The following is a 14,147-nucleotide window of genomic DNA, read 5'->3' on the forward strand; positions in this document are numbered from 1 at the left end:
CTCTCTGCTCGTTAACCTGGGCCAAAAGTGATAAAACGTTGCTTACAGCAACACTAACGGCGTCTCGTGTTTTTCTTTTAGTCTGAAGGTAGACCTACGATAAATTTATTGCTGCGTGTTCTGCTACGAAAGACGCGTTACGATGCTCAATTTGACAATGCACGAAGTCATGTTCTTTATTTTTCATTTTTTAGTCGTGAAGTAGAGTCACAAATGATGATCAAAAGGGCCATTTGACTGTATAGGATTTGAGTACAGGGAACAAAATAATTTGAAACTAACTATAATAGCACAATTGTTACCCGACACCTTCATTACTTTCGAAAGCGTTTCTGCAAAGCGCGTGTTTTTATTAGCGATTTTCCAGATGAATCGGTCTGAGAAAATGAACCGCGGTTCACACTTGCTGGTGCGGCGGGCACTTTTCCATAGTTCCGGTCAGTTCGTTCTTCTTCAATATCTCGTTGATCTCGTCCATGAACTTGGGGTCCAGCACGGGCGTCCGAGATGCGATTCCGTACACGGGCGCTGAAACATTTTTATATCAAGTAACGAAGACACGTATCCGACCAATGATGCCATTAAAAGCCGCGAAATGGAGGCCATGATTTTCACTGCTCTTGCTCGACAAAGGTACAAGACGAAGCGGCACACAATGGTCTGGTTATGCAGGCATTCACTTCGGTAAGGAGAAAAAAAAAACACTTGCGGACATGGTCACGACGGCTGAATCTTGTAGGGTTGATGAGGGTGGTTCTGCGATTTCCAATGTCTCGTAAGTACTGCAGGCATGCAGCTGTGATGCATCGCTTAGAGGTGCTCTTTTGGGTCATGAACGGATTACAGGAATTTCTCAGTTGAGTATGCGGCGTTTCAGTAGCGTTTACTCGGCAACCTGTTTCGATTTTCGGCGGGATTGCCTTTCGTTCCGGATTAACTTGAAGCAATTTATCGTCGCAATAAAATTAGCACCATCACAATAAAAACAACAGCTGCAGTCGAATCTCACATTAGAGACAAACGCAGTCGTTGGCCAACTTCTTCTGTAGAGCGAATTCGGTCTTTGTACATGAATTCCGCAACTCTCAGGCCAAAACAAAGAATTCTCTCTCTCGTAAAGCCAGATCTGCTTGCGTCAGGACAGTCATGAGGCACAGATGAACGCGAAACATCCGGGGCTTTTGCGAACTTACCGCCATTGTTTACATAGCCGAAACAGACGTTCCAGTTCTTATAATCTGTTCCAAGGACACGCACCGCCACAGCATGTTTGTCTGGAACAGAAGGCAAGGAGATTTTAACCTTCGGGCATATTTCCATGCTATCACCCGGTAGAATGTGTTTGTTTTCGTACCTGCCAGATAGAAATACGTCGTCACGCGACAAAAAAGAGGGAAATGTAACTTGAGCAAACCGCCTATATATTCATCAAGAAACGGGAAAGCACGCAATAACATTAATTTGAACGCCAGCAACTGCCGCGTAGGTGAAACGGGAAATGTGTTTGTGAAGGTGCAATATATTTTTCTCATGCTTTAGCTCGCGCATTTCACTGCGCACAGAAGACAGAAAAACCGCTACCCCTGCTTCAAAGTAGTATCAGGTATACAATAGGTTGGATGTGCTCGCGACTATAAAGAACGGCCTCACCAATCTGCAGTATTTTTCATTCAAGTGAGCTGGGGTGGTTCGTATACACGTGTAAGGACATAGTGCGTCGGCAGCTACGGAAAGGTGCGTGCGTGCGTGTGTGTGCGTGTGCGTGCGTGTATGTGTGTGTGTCATCCTCAAATACATTCGTAGTTTACATTCATGCCATTTGAATCCAAAATAAAAAAGGCGCAGCTTGGTGCAAGGCTGGAGAAACAGCACAGCAGACAACCCCTCTCCCTTTGTCAGAGACCCGGCTCTTGCTCACCATCATCATCAGCATCCCGCTAGGTCCACTGCAAGACGAAGGCCTCTCCCATCGAGCTCCAACCGCTTCTGTCCCGCACTGCTTGAGTTCATTCTTTGCCTCCGAATTCCCTTACTTTGTCCCTACATCGAGTAACTGGCCTTCCTCTTTTTCTAGACACGTCTCTCGGTGTCCACTATGTCACCCTAGTAGTCCACCGAATGTCATTTTGCCTAATTACGTGGCCAGCCCAAGTCCATTTCTTTCTCTTTATTTAAGCTATGATATATTCTACTCTATAGTTTGTACTCTCATCCGGAAACTCCGATCATTATTCGTTTTATGGCCCGTTGAGCCGACCTAAGTTTGCTTTCAAGTTGTTCGGTAAAGCACCAAGTATCCGCTCCAGATGTCATCACCTCAAAGTTATTTCTGAACTTGCCGCTGAAAGTTCTCCATGACTGGCAGGGCTGCATCGTTTCGTCCGCAGGCTTTCACATCTCTGTCAGGTGACCGCGTTAGCACGCGCTAGAACCCGCGGCCAAATCCAAAGCAAACGCCCGCGCTACGAACTTAAGGTAATTGCGGTGATAGCTCAATCGGATAGACGCCGGTTTCATAACGCGGGGGAGCCAGGTTCGGTTCCGACCACGGGAGGTGTTTTTTTTTTTTTTTTTTTTCCCATTGGATGAACATGTTACCCCACCGCTGCTAACTCGTACATGCAAGGCCTATGGGTGGCCCAGTGGTTAGGTTGCCGGTTTCACGATTCGATTCGATTCGGGTTCGATTCGATTCGGGTTAGTTTCCTGCGACCTCACTAAACATTTTTTTAGGCTACGGGGTTTTCTGTCTACGCCAGACGAATTTGTGTCGGCATAAACGGCTCTACCGTTAAAAAGCCTTCGTTTCTGACTAGATGTTTTGTTTCGATGATTGTGGTCTGGCTTAAAAAAAGCTATTAAAATATCTGAAATGTTTTAAATTATGTTAGTACGCGTGAGCAGGGCAAGGTGCATGAAACGCTAGGTATATTCTTTCTTTTCCTATGAGCGAACAAAACCAACAAATCATAAGAACTCGAACCAAATCTGCATTTTATGTAAGGTTTGGCATTGCGATTTTCACCTGAACTTTGGCTCGCATAGTTTAATAATTTGCCCACACGATACTTGGTTACATAAACAGTACATGCTATGGATAGATGCTGCAGATGAAGGCTACGATTCTGCACCCGTAGCCCCACTTAAGGAATTGTGAAAAAGAACCAACCGTGCCCTATGCCCTGCATCCGCGCAGAAATACATATTCCTCGAAGTTAAGTCACTTAATTTCTTTAACAGTGTAAAAGTTTGTATCATTGGCGAGAAAAAACAACAACAAAGGAAAACAATAAAACTGGAACATAACTCCACGTTTCTGGGTACTCACAGCCAAATATGGATATAAATAACTTACAGTGAAGAGATCTGAGTGAGAATGTTAATTTTGCGCGTTAGTAGACAATTTTTTGGAATTTTTTTGTGACAGAGATTTTTCTGGCAATCGTATGGTTCAGCTTCACCGCGGCGCACTGAGTTTACCAATCATTGCAGCCAACAACCAAATTTTGGCGATTGACGATGCCGAGCACACGTTATGACTCAAAAATTCGCTCTGCGCTGGGGCGCATTACGAAATGCAAGCATGACGGTCTGCCTGCGTAGGGTCACAACGCAAGTCGCATTTTGGAATGAAATGGCATGCACGTTGCTGTCATTCGCCGTGTTTGCTGTGTTGGGGGCATGGATAGGTCAATCGAGTCCATTGTGGTGAAGCTAAACCACGCGGCTGCCAATAAAGTGCTAATAAAATGCACCTGCTCTCACCACTATTGCACAGTGGGTGGATGCCTCGAAGGGAACGTTTATTTACAAAAGAGGCTTCTAGTATTGCCATGTATTTAGTAAGCCCGCGACCTGCAGGTGCAGGTCTTACCTTGGTCTTTGAAAAAGTACTGGGCTGGGTGGTCCGAATCGTCTTCAACGACAAACACCTTATGTATTTTCTTGTTGCTGCAAAGAATGTAAACACCAGTGAATAGATAATGCTCGTAGAAGCGCGAGGCGGATCGTGTACAGAGACAGAGAGCACGGAACAGGCAGTGAGAGGGACTTTAAATCAGAAAGATCGGGTGCAGAAGGCCCACACACTGTCTGTCCCGTGCACTATCTACCAGGACTTTATATCAGAAAGACACAATACAAAATGCCCATGTTTTGTCTATCTCGTGCCTTTTCTACAAAGAACTTCAAATCCACGCGCAAAAGAAGTAAGCAGTGCGGACACCGCAAACGGTTATTTTGTAAAGGGGACTTATATCACGCGGAAACAACCGCCGGGAAGGAGTTGGTTTTTCTGAACCAACTCTTTTGGGGGATCTAAAGCGGTGGGGTATAGGTGGCATTCATTGAAAAGTTTAGCTGCCAATTCCTTCGCTTGGAAACACTGGAAGCGGCCACAGACATGGCCGCTGAGCCACGCTGAGCTTGTGCCACGCCGAATAATAATAATTAAAAAAAAAAACACCGGCGTGCGTCGTCTCCTCCGTTTCAACCCGATTCTCAACGGTGGTGTCAACAGAGATGTTATTAATCGCACTCACATTGGACTCGAGGCATTACTTTCCGTTCGGTGGGGTAGAGGTTGGAACATCCAACACAAAGCATGTGCTGAGCACAGAGCACAAAAAGCGCCATCCCACGGAGCCCGACGTAACCAGTAACAGCGCACTCACATGGTTGCCTGCATGCGTGCCTCGCTCATGAATACAAGCTATAATGTGTCAAACGTAACTGCCCTAAAAAAACGCGAAGATTGCCATAACAGCGGGTGCAATTCGGCCAACTGAAGCTATTGCCCGCAGTCGCTTTTTGCACACCGCTGGCATTGGCGCAAACAGCGCGGCATATACGATTAACCGTGGAGCCAGTTTTGCTATGCTGCACGAGACAAACAATTTTGCCGAGACTTCGGAACGACTGTTACGTGAAGCGCTAACAATACCTTCTCAGAACAGCAGCGACGACAAAAACTCCCGGGGGCGCCTGAGCCCCTCTTATGAATTGTGAATTAGGTAGCATCACTGTCCAATTGCCGAAGGGATATGCCGGTATTGCGGTCCCCGCCGTGCGCCACGCAGAGCCCCTTGACTTGCAGGTGACTGCTGTGCCGCTGAGTGAGGCAGTGGACATTTGTCTAGGGCCGTTTCCCCGTTTTCGGCTTCACTCTATTTGCCCATGCTTCCCAGTTCGCTTAGAACAAGGATTCTTCGACGCGAGTTCAAACCCGTGAACACAAACTCCCACAGTCACATCACACAATTTGTTTTATCATACGACACTAACGATCCCTCAAGGCAGGTGTCTTTATAAGCGAATTATTAGTCATAATATATGCTTCTCATCTTCTGAGCAAAGCCTCGGGGGGACCTCGCACTTTTTTGGCAACTCGCCAACGACGTCGCTAGCTGTCGACATTGTGCAGCGGGAAGTTTGAAGATGTGTCAATATTTGTGTGTGTGTGTGCGTGCGTGCGTGCGTGCGTGCGTGCGTGCGTGTGTGCGTGCGTGCGTGTGTGTGTGTGTGTGTGTGTGTGTGCGTGCGTGTGTGTGTGTGTGTGTGTGTGTGTGTGTGTGTGTGTGTGTGTGTGTGTGTGTGTGTGTGTGTGTGTGTGTGTGTGTGTGTGTGTGTGTGTGTGTGTGTGTGTGTGTTTGCGAGTTTTGGGTCTTAATAAAAGCGAGTGCTGTCAAGTAAAGCAAGGACGTTTGTTGTCTTGATGTTCCTGTTAGTGGTGGAAGTACTATTGCTGACGGAACTTGTCGAATATGCTGAGGTGTGCCTGTGCGAATGCGCCTCCGTCCCAGGTGAGAAGCGTAATCAGGGTTCCGTTTCTCAAGCCACGTTTCTGAGTCGTGAGATGAAATGTCACTGCCATATTGCTCAACAGGGCGCGAAGGACCGCTAACTCTTTCCTCGTTCAATTTTCTTCCCTGTTATGGCTGCGAATGATCCGCGTAATGTGTATACTTACTCCTTGCCCATGAAGTCGAGTGTTACCTCGTAGATTTTTCCTTCGGTGTGCTTCACGATGTAAGTGGAACAGGTGACCGAGTCGTTGTACAGACCGGCAGACCTTTGAACTACGTACCAGAGGCCCTCCGCCTCCACGTGACATGCGAAATAATTAAAGGAACGTTATCAGTAACTGCCATCATGTAGCGCCGTGCCCCCTTCCCGAGTTTCTGTTCTTTTTTTTTTTTTTTCAATGCTTGAAGCATTACTGGGCCCCCTTGTAATTTTTCCCCTGCCTATTGATGTGAACCTTCGTTTTTTAATGAGAGTGTTCACGAATAAGGACACTGAATTTGCACATTTGGTTACTTCAAGTGGTTATTCTGGAGCGCCGTGGGGAAGACGACCAACGGGGAATATATAGTGCAGCCTGGAACAGTCCCGCGTAGCCACTCTCCAGATATTATACCACCATACGGCCTAGCTCGATGAACTGATTCCATGGCTACAATACTTGCCTCTTCGCATCGATAACCAGCACAATTTCGGCACGATCTCTTACCACCCTAAAGCAGCCACCTTGTCTTGTCAATAGCGTTAACGAAACCACCTGAATGATAATTATTCTTTTTTTCGAAACTCTATCAAACATTTTATACGCAGGAACAAGTTAATGCTATCTGTTCTCATCCACAAGTACAGCCACAAGCAAAGTTTACGGACCATGGAAACGGCAATTTTAGGTTATTTCTCTTTTCATAGCAGCCTGAAAAACTGTCGAATGCATGCGAGATGTCGGAAAAGTGATGAAATAATGAAAACTATGGCACATAGTACTCCGGGCTGCCGTGCGGCAGAGAAATAACTCGAAATTGCTGCTTTCGTGTTGCGTAAACTTCTGATCTTGGGTGTCCGTTGACCTGCCGGTTCTAACAACGCCAACGTTGTCGTTTATGTTCTTTTTTTGTTGTTCACATTTGCCACGAGTTGTATTCAACGCGAACGTACACCCTGACGCGGTGCAATAAATGTACGAATGAAAGTGAATACCTGCGCGGGGTCAAAGTTTTCCATGAGGATCGTTTTCTGCGCGGACGCCCCGTGAAGACAGATGCAGGCCGCTACACCTAAGCTGACTGCAGCGAGCCCCATTGTCTTGTGCTCCTCCGACTTCCTCGGCAAGAACCAAACAGAGGAAACCTTCGCGGACGTCTCAGTATTAGGCGCACCGCGCACGTACTTTTTTATAGCAGATTTTCTTCGCGTCCGATCGCATGCTGGCACCGACCGAGACCCGAACCGACAAATTATCGCGCCTGCAAGCTGGCCAAACTCGCGCCGTCCAGCCACCGTGCTCGAACGTACGTTTACACAATGAGCTGCCTGTTGTCTCACTTGGCGGGTGGAGCCCTTTGACTTGTAGATTGGAGCCCTAATGCGTTGACCTTGCTTGTCGAGTGGCGTGTGCTACTTCCGACACGTGAAACTGCGGCGACGTATAGTTCTCCTTCATCGTATCCTTCACTCTGCAAACATGCACGCTCCGGGCAAGGCTGACAACAAGTGGCACAGGATGTGACATGAAAGAAAGAGAATGGCTCATGAATGAGACGGTGGATATACGTGGCGCACGACGCAGCCTCGTTTGAAAGCTTTGTTTTACCCCGGGGAACGCTGTATGTTTAAGCGCTTTGCGATTTGCAGTCTGCCGGCGTATTCTGAGCAGTCACGAAAATCAACATTGAGCCGCCCCCGCTCAAATCTGTGCAAACAAAACGAACATCTAATTTGCGACGAAGTGCGGCGGAAGAACAGAGGGTGCTTACTCTTCGTTTGTGTGTGCATGGCTGCGTTTGTGTGCGGCAGCCTGTCGTCGAATTAAACCGCGCGGCAAAGCTCCACTCGACGTTTTGAACACCGTCAGAGAACAGCGGCGCAAGTTTTTCTACCTTCATGTGGAACTCTCCACTCTCTCAGACTCATTTGGACATCTTACAAGCGAAGGGGAAATACGCATATGTAGTGTGTGTGTCTGTGTGTTAGGGCGGGTGGGAGGGGGAAGGATGGACGAAATGTTGCATTTAAGTGGGCAGAACTATCTCATGCAGAATCCAAATGGTACACTCGTGGCAATTATACACCGGACGTTGGGAGCCGGATATTCGTGTTTTTAATGCGTAGCATTATTTGCCGAGCACCCCCAGAGCCAGGACCGTGGAACGCCCTGCATTTTTACAAAGAAATTGGGCCCATCTCCCCGCGAGGGGGACTCGAGTAAATGCGTCGCATAGAGGGTGGGTGTATTGCGTTAACGTTTAGTGTTTGGGGAGTTGGTGGTAGTGAATGCGTTGTATCAGCAGTTTCTTGGCGTAGTTTGAATGAGTCAAGGATATAAGGCGCGTTCGTAGCCTCCCATTCTGTGTCGGCTTTGTGGCGCAGTGGGTAGAGCACCATGTACATTGTGTTCCGCCCGCAGGGTCGAGGGATCGAAACCAGGCGCCGGATAGTATTTTTTTTATATATAGTGTAGGGGGAGGGGTGCGGTCTACGATTACGGACGTCAACGCGGGTGACATCGTGAGTTACTGAAATGCTGTGCATTTAAAATGCAGATATCGCGGAAGTTCAACTTGGGATCGTTATAATAGCGTAAATGGAGATAATTGGTCAAACGAAAGTTTGAAACACTAAGAAAATAAGAAAAATATAAGGAAATTACGGAAAATGGCAAACCGTCTAACGCCCTGCATTTCCACAACAATGCAGATTTCGCGAAAGCTTCACCTGTAATCGTTATAATAGCGTAAATGGAGATATTTGGTCGGACAGGATTTAGAAAAGCCAAAAATTTGGCTCTAAAGAACTCACATCAATACAAGCGGCATAAGAATGCTACGCATTAGTAGACAATCCTCTGAATTTCTGCATAACGTATTTTTGCTGTAATCACTTGACTTTACTATTCTTGAGCAAGTTATTTCGTCATACTGGTTGCATCCGACGTGCAACGCGGGGAAACGCAGGAGCGTAAACCCGATATCGCCGAGAGTCGATATTTATCCCGCGTTCGCACGATGTGGATTCGTGGCTGTCCAAGATCTAATGCATGTGGTAGTATGGCAGTAACACACGCTACTTGCTAAGTGGGTTCATACTTTCAAGGAGAAGGTTCTCAAGAAGAAGACAGCGCAAGAAACAGACAAGACGTGCGATTTTGTATGTAGCAATTGACATCGCGAATACGCTTCGCAGTCGAATTATGTTTGTTTACTCCGATACTGCGATGTGACCGTCTGGTTGCGTACGTGGCGGCGGTCCGCTTGGAATTCTTTTAAGCGTTGTTTCATGTATATCAGACGCATGGTGTCAAACCGGAACTGAACCGATATTTTTGCCGAAACTGAACCCGAACCCGAACCGTTATTTTTTTCAGATTGCTGAACCCGAACCGGAACTAAATCGAAAAAATAAACATAAAGGTGACCTGTTCACGATGAAACGGTTCCACCCTCCGGTGTTGATAATGCGCGGCCGACGTCATTCGGGGCTTTTCTCTTTCGCGCACCATCACCTTTTTTCCTGCTCACGCAGTTTCACCTTCAGATCAGTCACACTATCAACGCTCTCTTCGTCGTCACAACGAGAGAAAAGGCATGCGAACCTACGTTGAAAAGTATGCTACTGCTGGTAGCGCCAGCAGAGTGCGAGGCTGAAAAAACGAAATGTCTTATACTCGACAGCCTGCGGGTGATACGAAACGTCGACTTTGCCCTTCCCTCGCTGCGAATGTGTAGGGAAAATCGGGGCGCAAGATTGCTACACTGCGCAACGCCGATGTGCAACAACCAAAATATACATACTTGTTGCATTTAATAATTTTGTTCAAAAAGTAGCAAACCTGGAAAGTGCAATACTCGACAAGTGTGACCCACAAGAGCTGCTCGATGTCTGCTGAGTCGTTGGCTGTTTAAAGGATGCGGGTTCCATCACAGCACCGGGCTGCCGTTTTTCTGATGTAGACGAAAAACGAAAACTTGCATGCGCCCAGATTGAGACGCACATTAAAGGTCCCCAGGTGGTCTAAATCGCTCTGCCGGATTGCCAGTTGCAATATGCGGTGTGCCTCATAGCACATGAGCAGGTTCGGGGCTCCAAACACGGCAATATTTTTTTAGGAGTGTGTTTCTTCAAGAAAACAATTTTTCCTCGCCAAGTTCCCACCACGCCCGGCTTTATAGATAGCGCCCTGCCCATCGCAGTCGCCGGCCGGCGACAATAGGAGTCGGGTACATGTCGGATGTGCCAAAAATATTGCCGTGTAGGGACGGCGCGCTCCGTCAGGTGGGGCTAATATAATGCCCAAAAACGCCAGCTTCGCTCCGCTCGCAGTGGGGCCTGCGAATGCTTGCATAAAAACTCCTGGCCATACCAAAAAATGTCGATTGTACCGATCACTACCTATTGTACCGGGCCGGCAACGAGAATTCCCATTTGAGACTGGAACCGTTTCTTAGTAGTGCAAACGTCAACGTACACAAGTAAACCACACTGCTACTATATCCGCCTGCTCGACTGGCATTCCTTATCTTCGAGCATTTTCGTTCATTTAAATATGCGGAAACTTTGTCGACTCTCACTTACGTAGAGGAGATTTCTTTTGACGTGAAGCTCATCAATGCACGTGCAGTGTGAGATTAAAAAAAAAAAAGCGATGGGAAAAGTTGGGGGTGCATTGCACATTGCAGGCCACAGAGAGGGTAGAAGAATGCTTTACGAAAACCTTGCGTGTCTCTATTTGAGAGCCAGGGGGGGGGGGGCTGATATTACACCTAGACCTCCTCCATGTGATTTTTCAAGGGAATAAAATATGTGTAATAAATACATAACTAATAACTGCTAATATACAAAACTGAAATTTATAACTATTAACTGAAAATACAAAACTATTGACTGTCAAGAACAAGGAAAATCAAATATTTCATAACAAAATTTATTCATATGTTGCTAGAATTGTGGCAGAATCGCTATCACCGCTTACAATTTTCTGTTTCGTCTAAATAAAAAGAAATAGCATTTAGAAGAAATATAGAAATGTAGAACAAATATAATTATATGTGCCTAACAAACACGGAAGCAAAAAACACGGAAACGAAGAACTAATTCATTTAAAACTAACAAAGCATGGAGCGGATCGACATAAACGCGCAAAGCACGAAACAAAATTGTGGGTGGACGTTTTATTTTTTTTTTGTCGCTTTGTCATCCAAGAATCTCTCTCTTTTTTTTTTTTCATTTTTGCTCACATGCGACGGTTAGGACAAATCTTAATACCTCTGTATTTTACGCCAATATATTGCGGAGGAGCACCTTGTGAACCGTCGCGTACCGCGGGTAACTGCAACAGAACTGAGTCATGCCGAAAATGCGCCAAAATGTGCAGCTGTGGTGAACAGAAACGAGACGATCATATTTTGATCAGGGCAACAAAAGTGTCACTGGCAACAAAGTGTACATGTATACAGAAAAAGCCCCTTATACATAATGAGAATTGTCCTGTGAATTCTCTGCTGCGGCGCCGCTCATACGGCAAAACGACCTCATTTTGTAGCCATGTCAGTAGATCGTTTTGCCACATGAACGGCGCCGCAGCAGCGAATTCGCGGGTAATCGCATTATGTAGAAGGGGGAGAGGGGGAGGGGGGGAGACGATGCGTAGTTAAAATAGTTAAAATCAGACGTTCTATCAGGCCTTGAAGTGAACCAGAGAACGGTAGGACGTTTGGCCTTAGGCGCGCATGGAAAAACAACTAACGAAGCAGTTCAGGGAGATATGGGCTGGGCATCGTTTGACGTTAGAGAAGCACAAAGTAAAATATGCTTTGAAATGAGGTTGAGAGCAATGGATCAACGACGGTGGGCAGCTAAGGTTTTTAGGTACCTATACTTGAAAAGCGTGGACACGCAGTGGTTAAGAAAGACTAGAAGGCTAACGATGAAATACGGAAAGGACAGTGGAGAATCCAAAATAGCTAAGGTAACCAAAAAAGAGGCAAGGCAGGTTGAAACGAATAAATGGAGGGAAAAAAATGGAAGCTAAAACGTCGTTAGAGATGTACAGGGCGGAGAAATTGAACACCAGAAAGGAAAATTTCTACGATAATTCACAGGGCAGCGCTTTGCTTTTTGAGGCTAGAGCAGGTTGCCTTCGAACTAAAAGCTTTGTGGGGAAGTATTCACGAAATGATGGGGTATGCGTGGTCTGCGGAAAAGAAACAGAAACTATGCGGCACATAGTGTTAAAATGTGAGGGTATCCATCCAAATCTACATGAAGGAAATATTCGTCTTCCAGAAGCGCTAGGATTTAAGGGTATCACAGAGGAAGTTAACTTCAAGGCTGACGAGGGGACGAAAAGAAGATTAGAATGCTGGTGGACGAAAAGCAGAGAGGGGAATATTGCCTAAGACAGTTACCACCTCTAACAAAAACAAAAAGTATTTTGTGCTTAATAAGCTTTTTGTGCCTGCCCTAAGCAGCGCTAGTATTAAACCAAGAGTGTAAAACATAGGTATATTAGTCCTTTTTGGTAAGATGACATGTCATCACCCCGATACAAAGGGGAAACCAATAGAAATCATCATCATCATCATCATAATCATCATCGATGTTCGAGAGCGCACTGGTTTACGGCCGTGGCCTTGGTTGAGGTACTGAAGCAGCTAGGCGTGCTGTTTAGCCCGCGAATCTCTCCTAGTTTCTTCCGAGCAGCGACTCTCCGTGGTGTCGCGGAGCACCCCCGTGGATGAAGGCCTTGCATAGGAGTTAGGCATGCCAGGAAGGAAAGGGCCACCAAGGGAGACTAGTTGCGCTTTACTGACATGATTCCTGGGGTTCTAGACAAAATCCTAGGATGGTTTCCGGCGCAGGTGGTTGCCAATTGGATGCCGTGCATGACAGCACGACAAAATTTCGAGGGGGAGGGGGGGCTTGCTGATGACCCATAAGCCCCCCCTCCCTACGTCCCTGTCGAGAGCCGCTGGTCGAATGAATAAGGGGCCGAATTCCAGTGATTTTAAATTTATGGGTATTCCCGGAAGCATGAAAGTCATCTCTAGCAAATTGTGTAACCCTACATTGCCAAGTTCGGAGGCTGGACAGCGGTAGGAGCAATGTGAGCGGAATATTAAGTCGATTCGTTGTGCGATATTTCACGTTTAATACTGCAGTGAAGCACAACTATAGGAACCAAGTAAGTTTAGGTTGCAAAGCACTGAAGGAATTGTTTTTGCACCCTCAGATAAAACGCAAGCTGCATGCGAACTAAAAAAATGATGCACCCATTCGCCTAGCGACGACGTTGGTTGAACGCGAAGCTTTCTCTGGGTGTATTCTTTGGTTGGCCAATCCCACTCCGCGAGTATGCGCTCCTCTGGAGGTACGCTCACTTCTCTAAAATACCCACAGCAACTGATGCCACGTCCTGAAAACGCCGTATAAATTTGCTACACAATAACGATGTTCATCGCGTGTGCACTCTGCAGGCCCAACGTTGGGGTTTGGGGTGTACGGCGCCAGTCGGTACCTGCTGCTTGGCGTTCAGTGAGCAGATTTTAAAAACGATAGTCTTTCTTGGGTTACTTAAACCCGGAAATTTTGGTCTGTGTGCCTGTCTGTCTGTCTGTCTGTCTGTCTGTCTGTCTGTCTGTCTGTCTGTCTGTCTGTCTGTCTGTCTGTCTGTCTGTCTGTAACCCGATTCAGCCACCCGGTGCGCAATAGCCATATATACTTACAGCCAAATGGAAACGTCTAAGCCCGGTTTATATGTTCGTATACTTGTCAACTTTGTTGAACAAGAACAAGACATTACGCAAATATAAGACAGAAAATTAGTACATAAGGGATATTTACAGTGTTCCTTTATTAAAAAAATTCCTGGATGCTTGGTTCTTCGATATCAAATAATATTCTACATCTACTACAGAAAACCACCGCCTGCTGTTGCCCGCGCCACCTCCTAGCGGCATATAAGAAGTCACGCGACAACAGCAACGAAAGGTTCCACTAGCTAGGTTTCACGTTCTGCTTGGAACGCACGTGGAGCACGGCAGCGCGGTTCTAGGCCGCCTCGATTCATGCGCGTCTCCGCCGTACTGCAGCGCTGGCATCGAGGAACGACAGTGGAATGCGGTGAATTCAAA

At 46.6% G+C, this 14,147-nt stretch overlaps 1 protein-coding gene across 1 annotated transcript; it reads right to left on the reverse strand.

The window, feature by feature from the left end:
- Positions 1 to 314: 314 nt before the first annotated feature.
- Positions 315 to 7,259, reverse strand: LOC144170461 (uncharacterized). The gene is made up of 5 exons (XM_077700284.1): positions 7,000 to 7,259; positions 5,969 to 6,099; positions 3,875 to 3,951; positions 1,194 to 1,274; positions 315 to 528 (listed from the first exon to the last, which is right to left on the reverse strand). The coding sequence occupies exons 1-5, from the start codon at positions 7,099 to 7,101 to the stop codon at positions 398 to 400; spliced, it is 522 nt and encodes a 173-aa protein (XP_077556410.1). The 5' UTR covers positions 7,102 to 7,259; the 3' UTR covers positions 315 to 397.
- Between the last annotated feature and the right edge of the window lie 6,888 nt (positions 7,260 to 14,147).

This window comes from Haemaphysalis longicornis, unplaced genomic scaffold (genome assembly GCF_048455015.1).
Source record: "Haemaphysalis longicornis isolate Haplotype H1 unplaced genomic scaffold, Haemaphysalis longicornis Haplotype H1 scaffold_2, whole genome shotgun sequence".
Lineage (NCBI taxonomy): Eukaryota > Metazoa > Arthropoda > Arachnida > Ixodida > Ixodidae > Haemaphysalis > Haemaphysalis longicornis.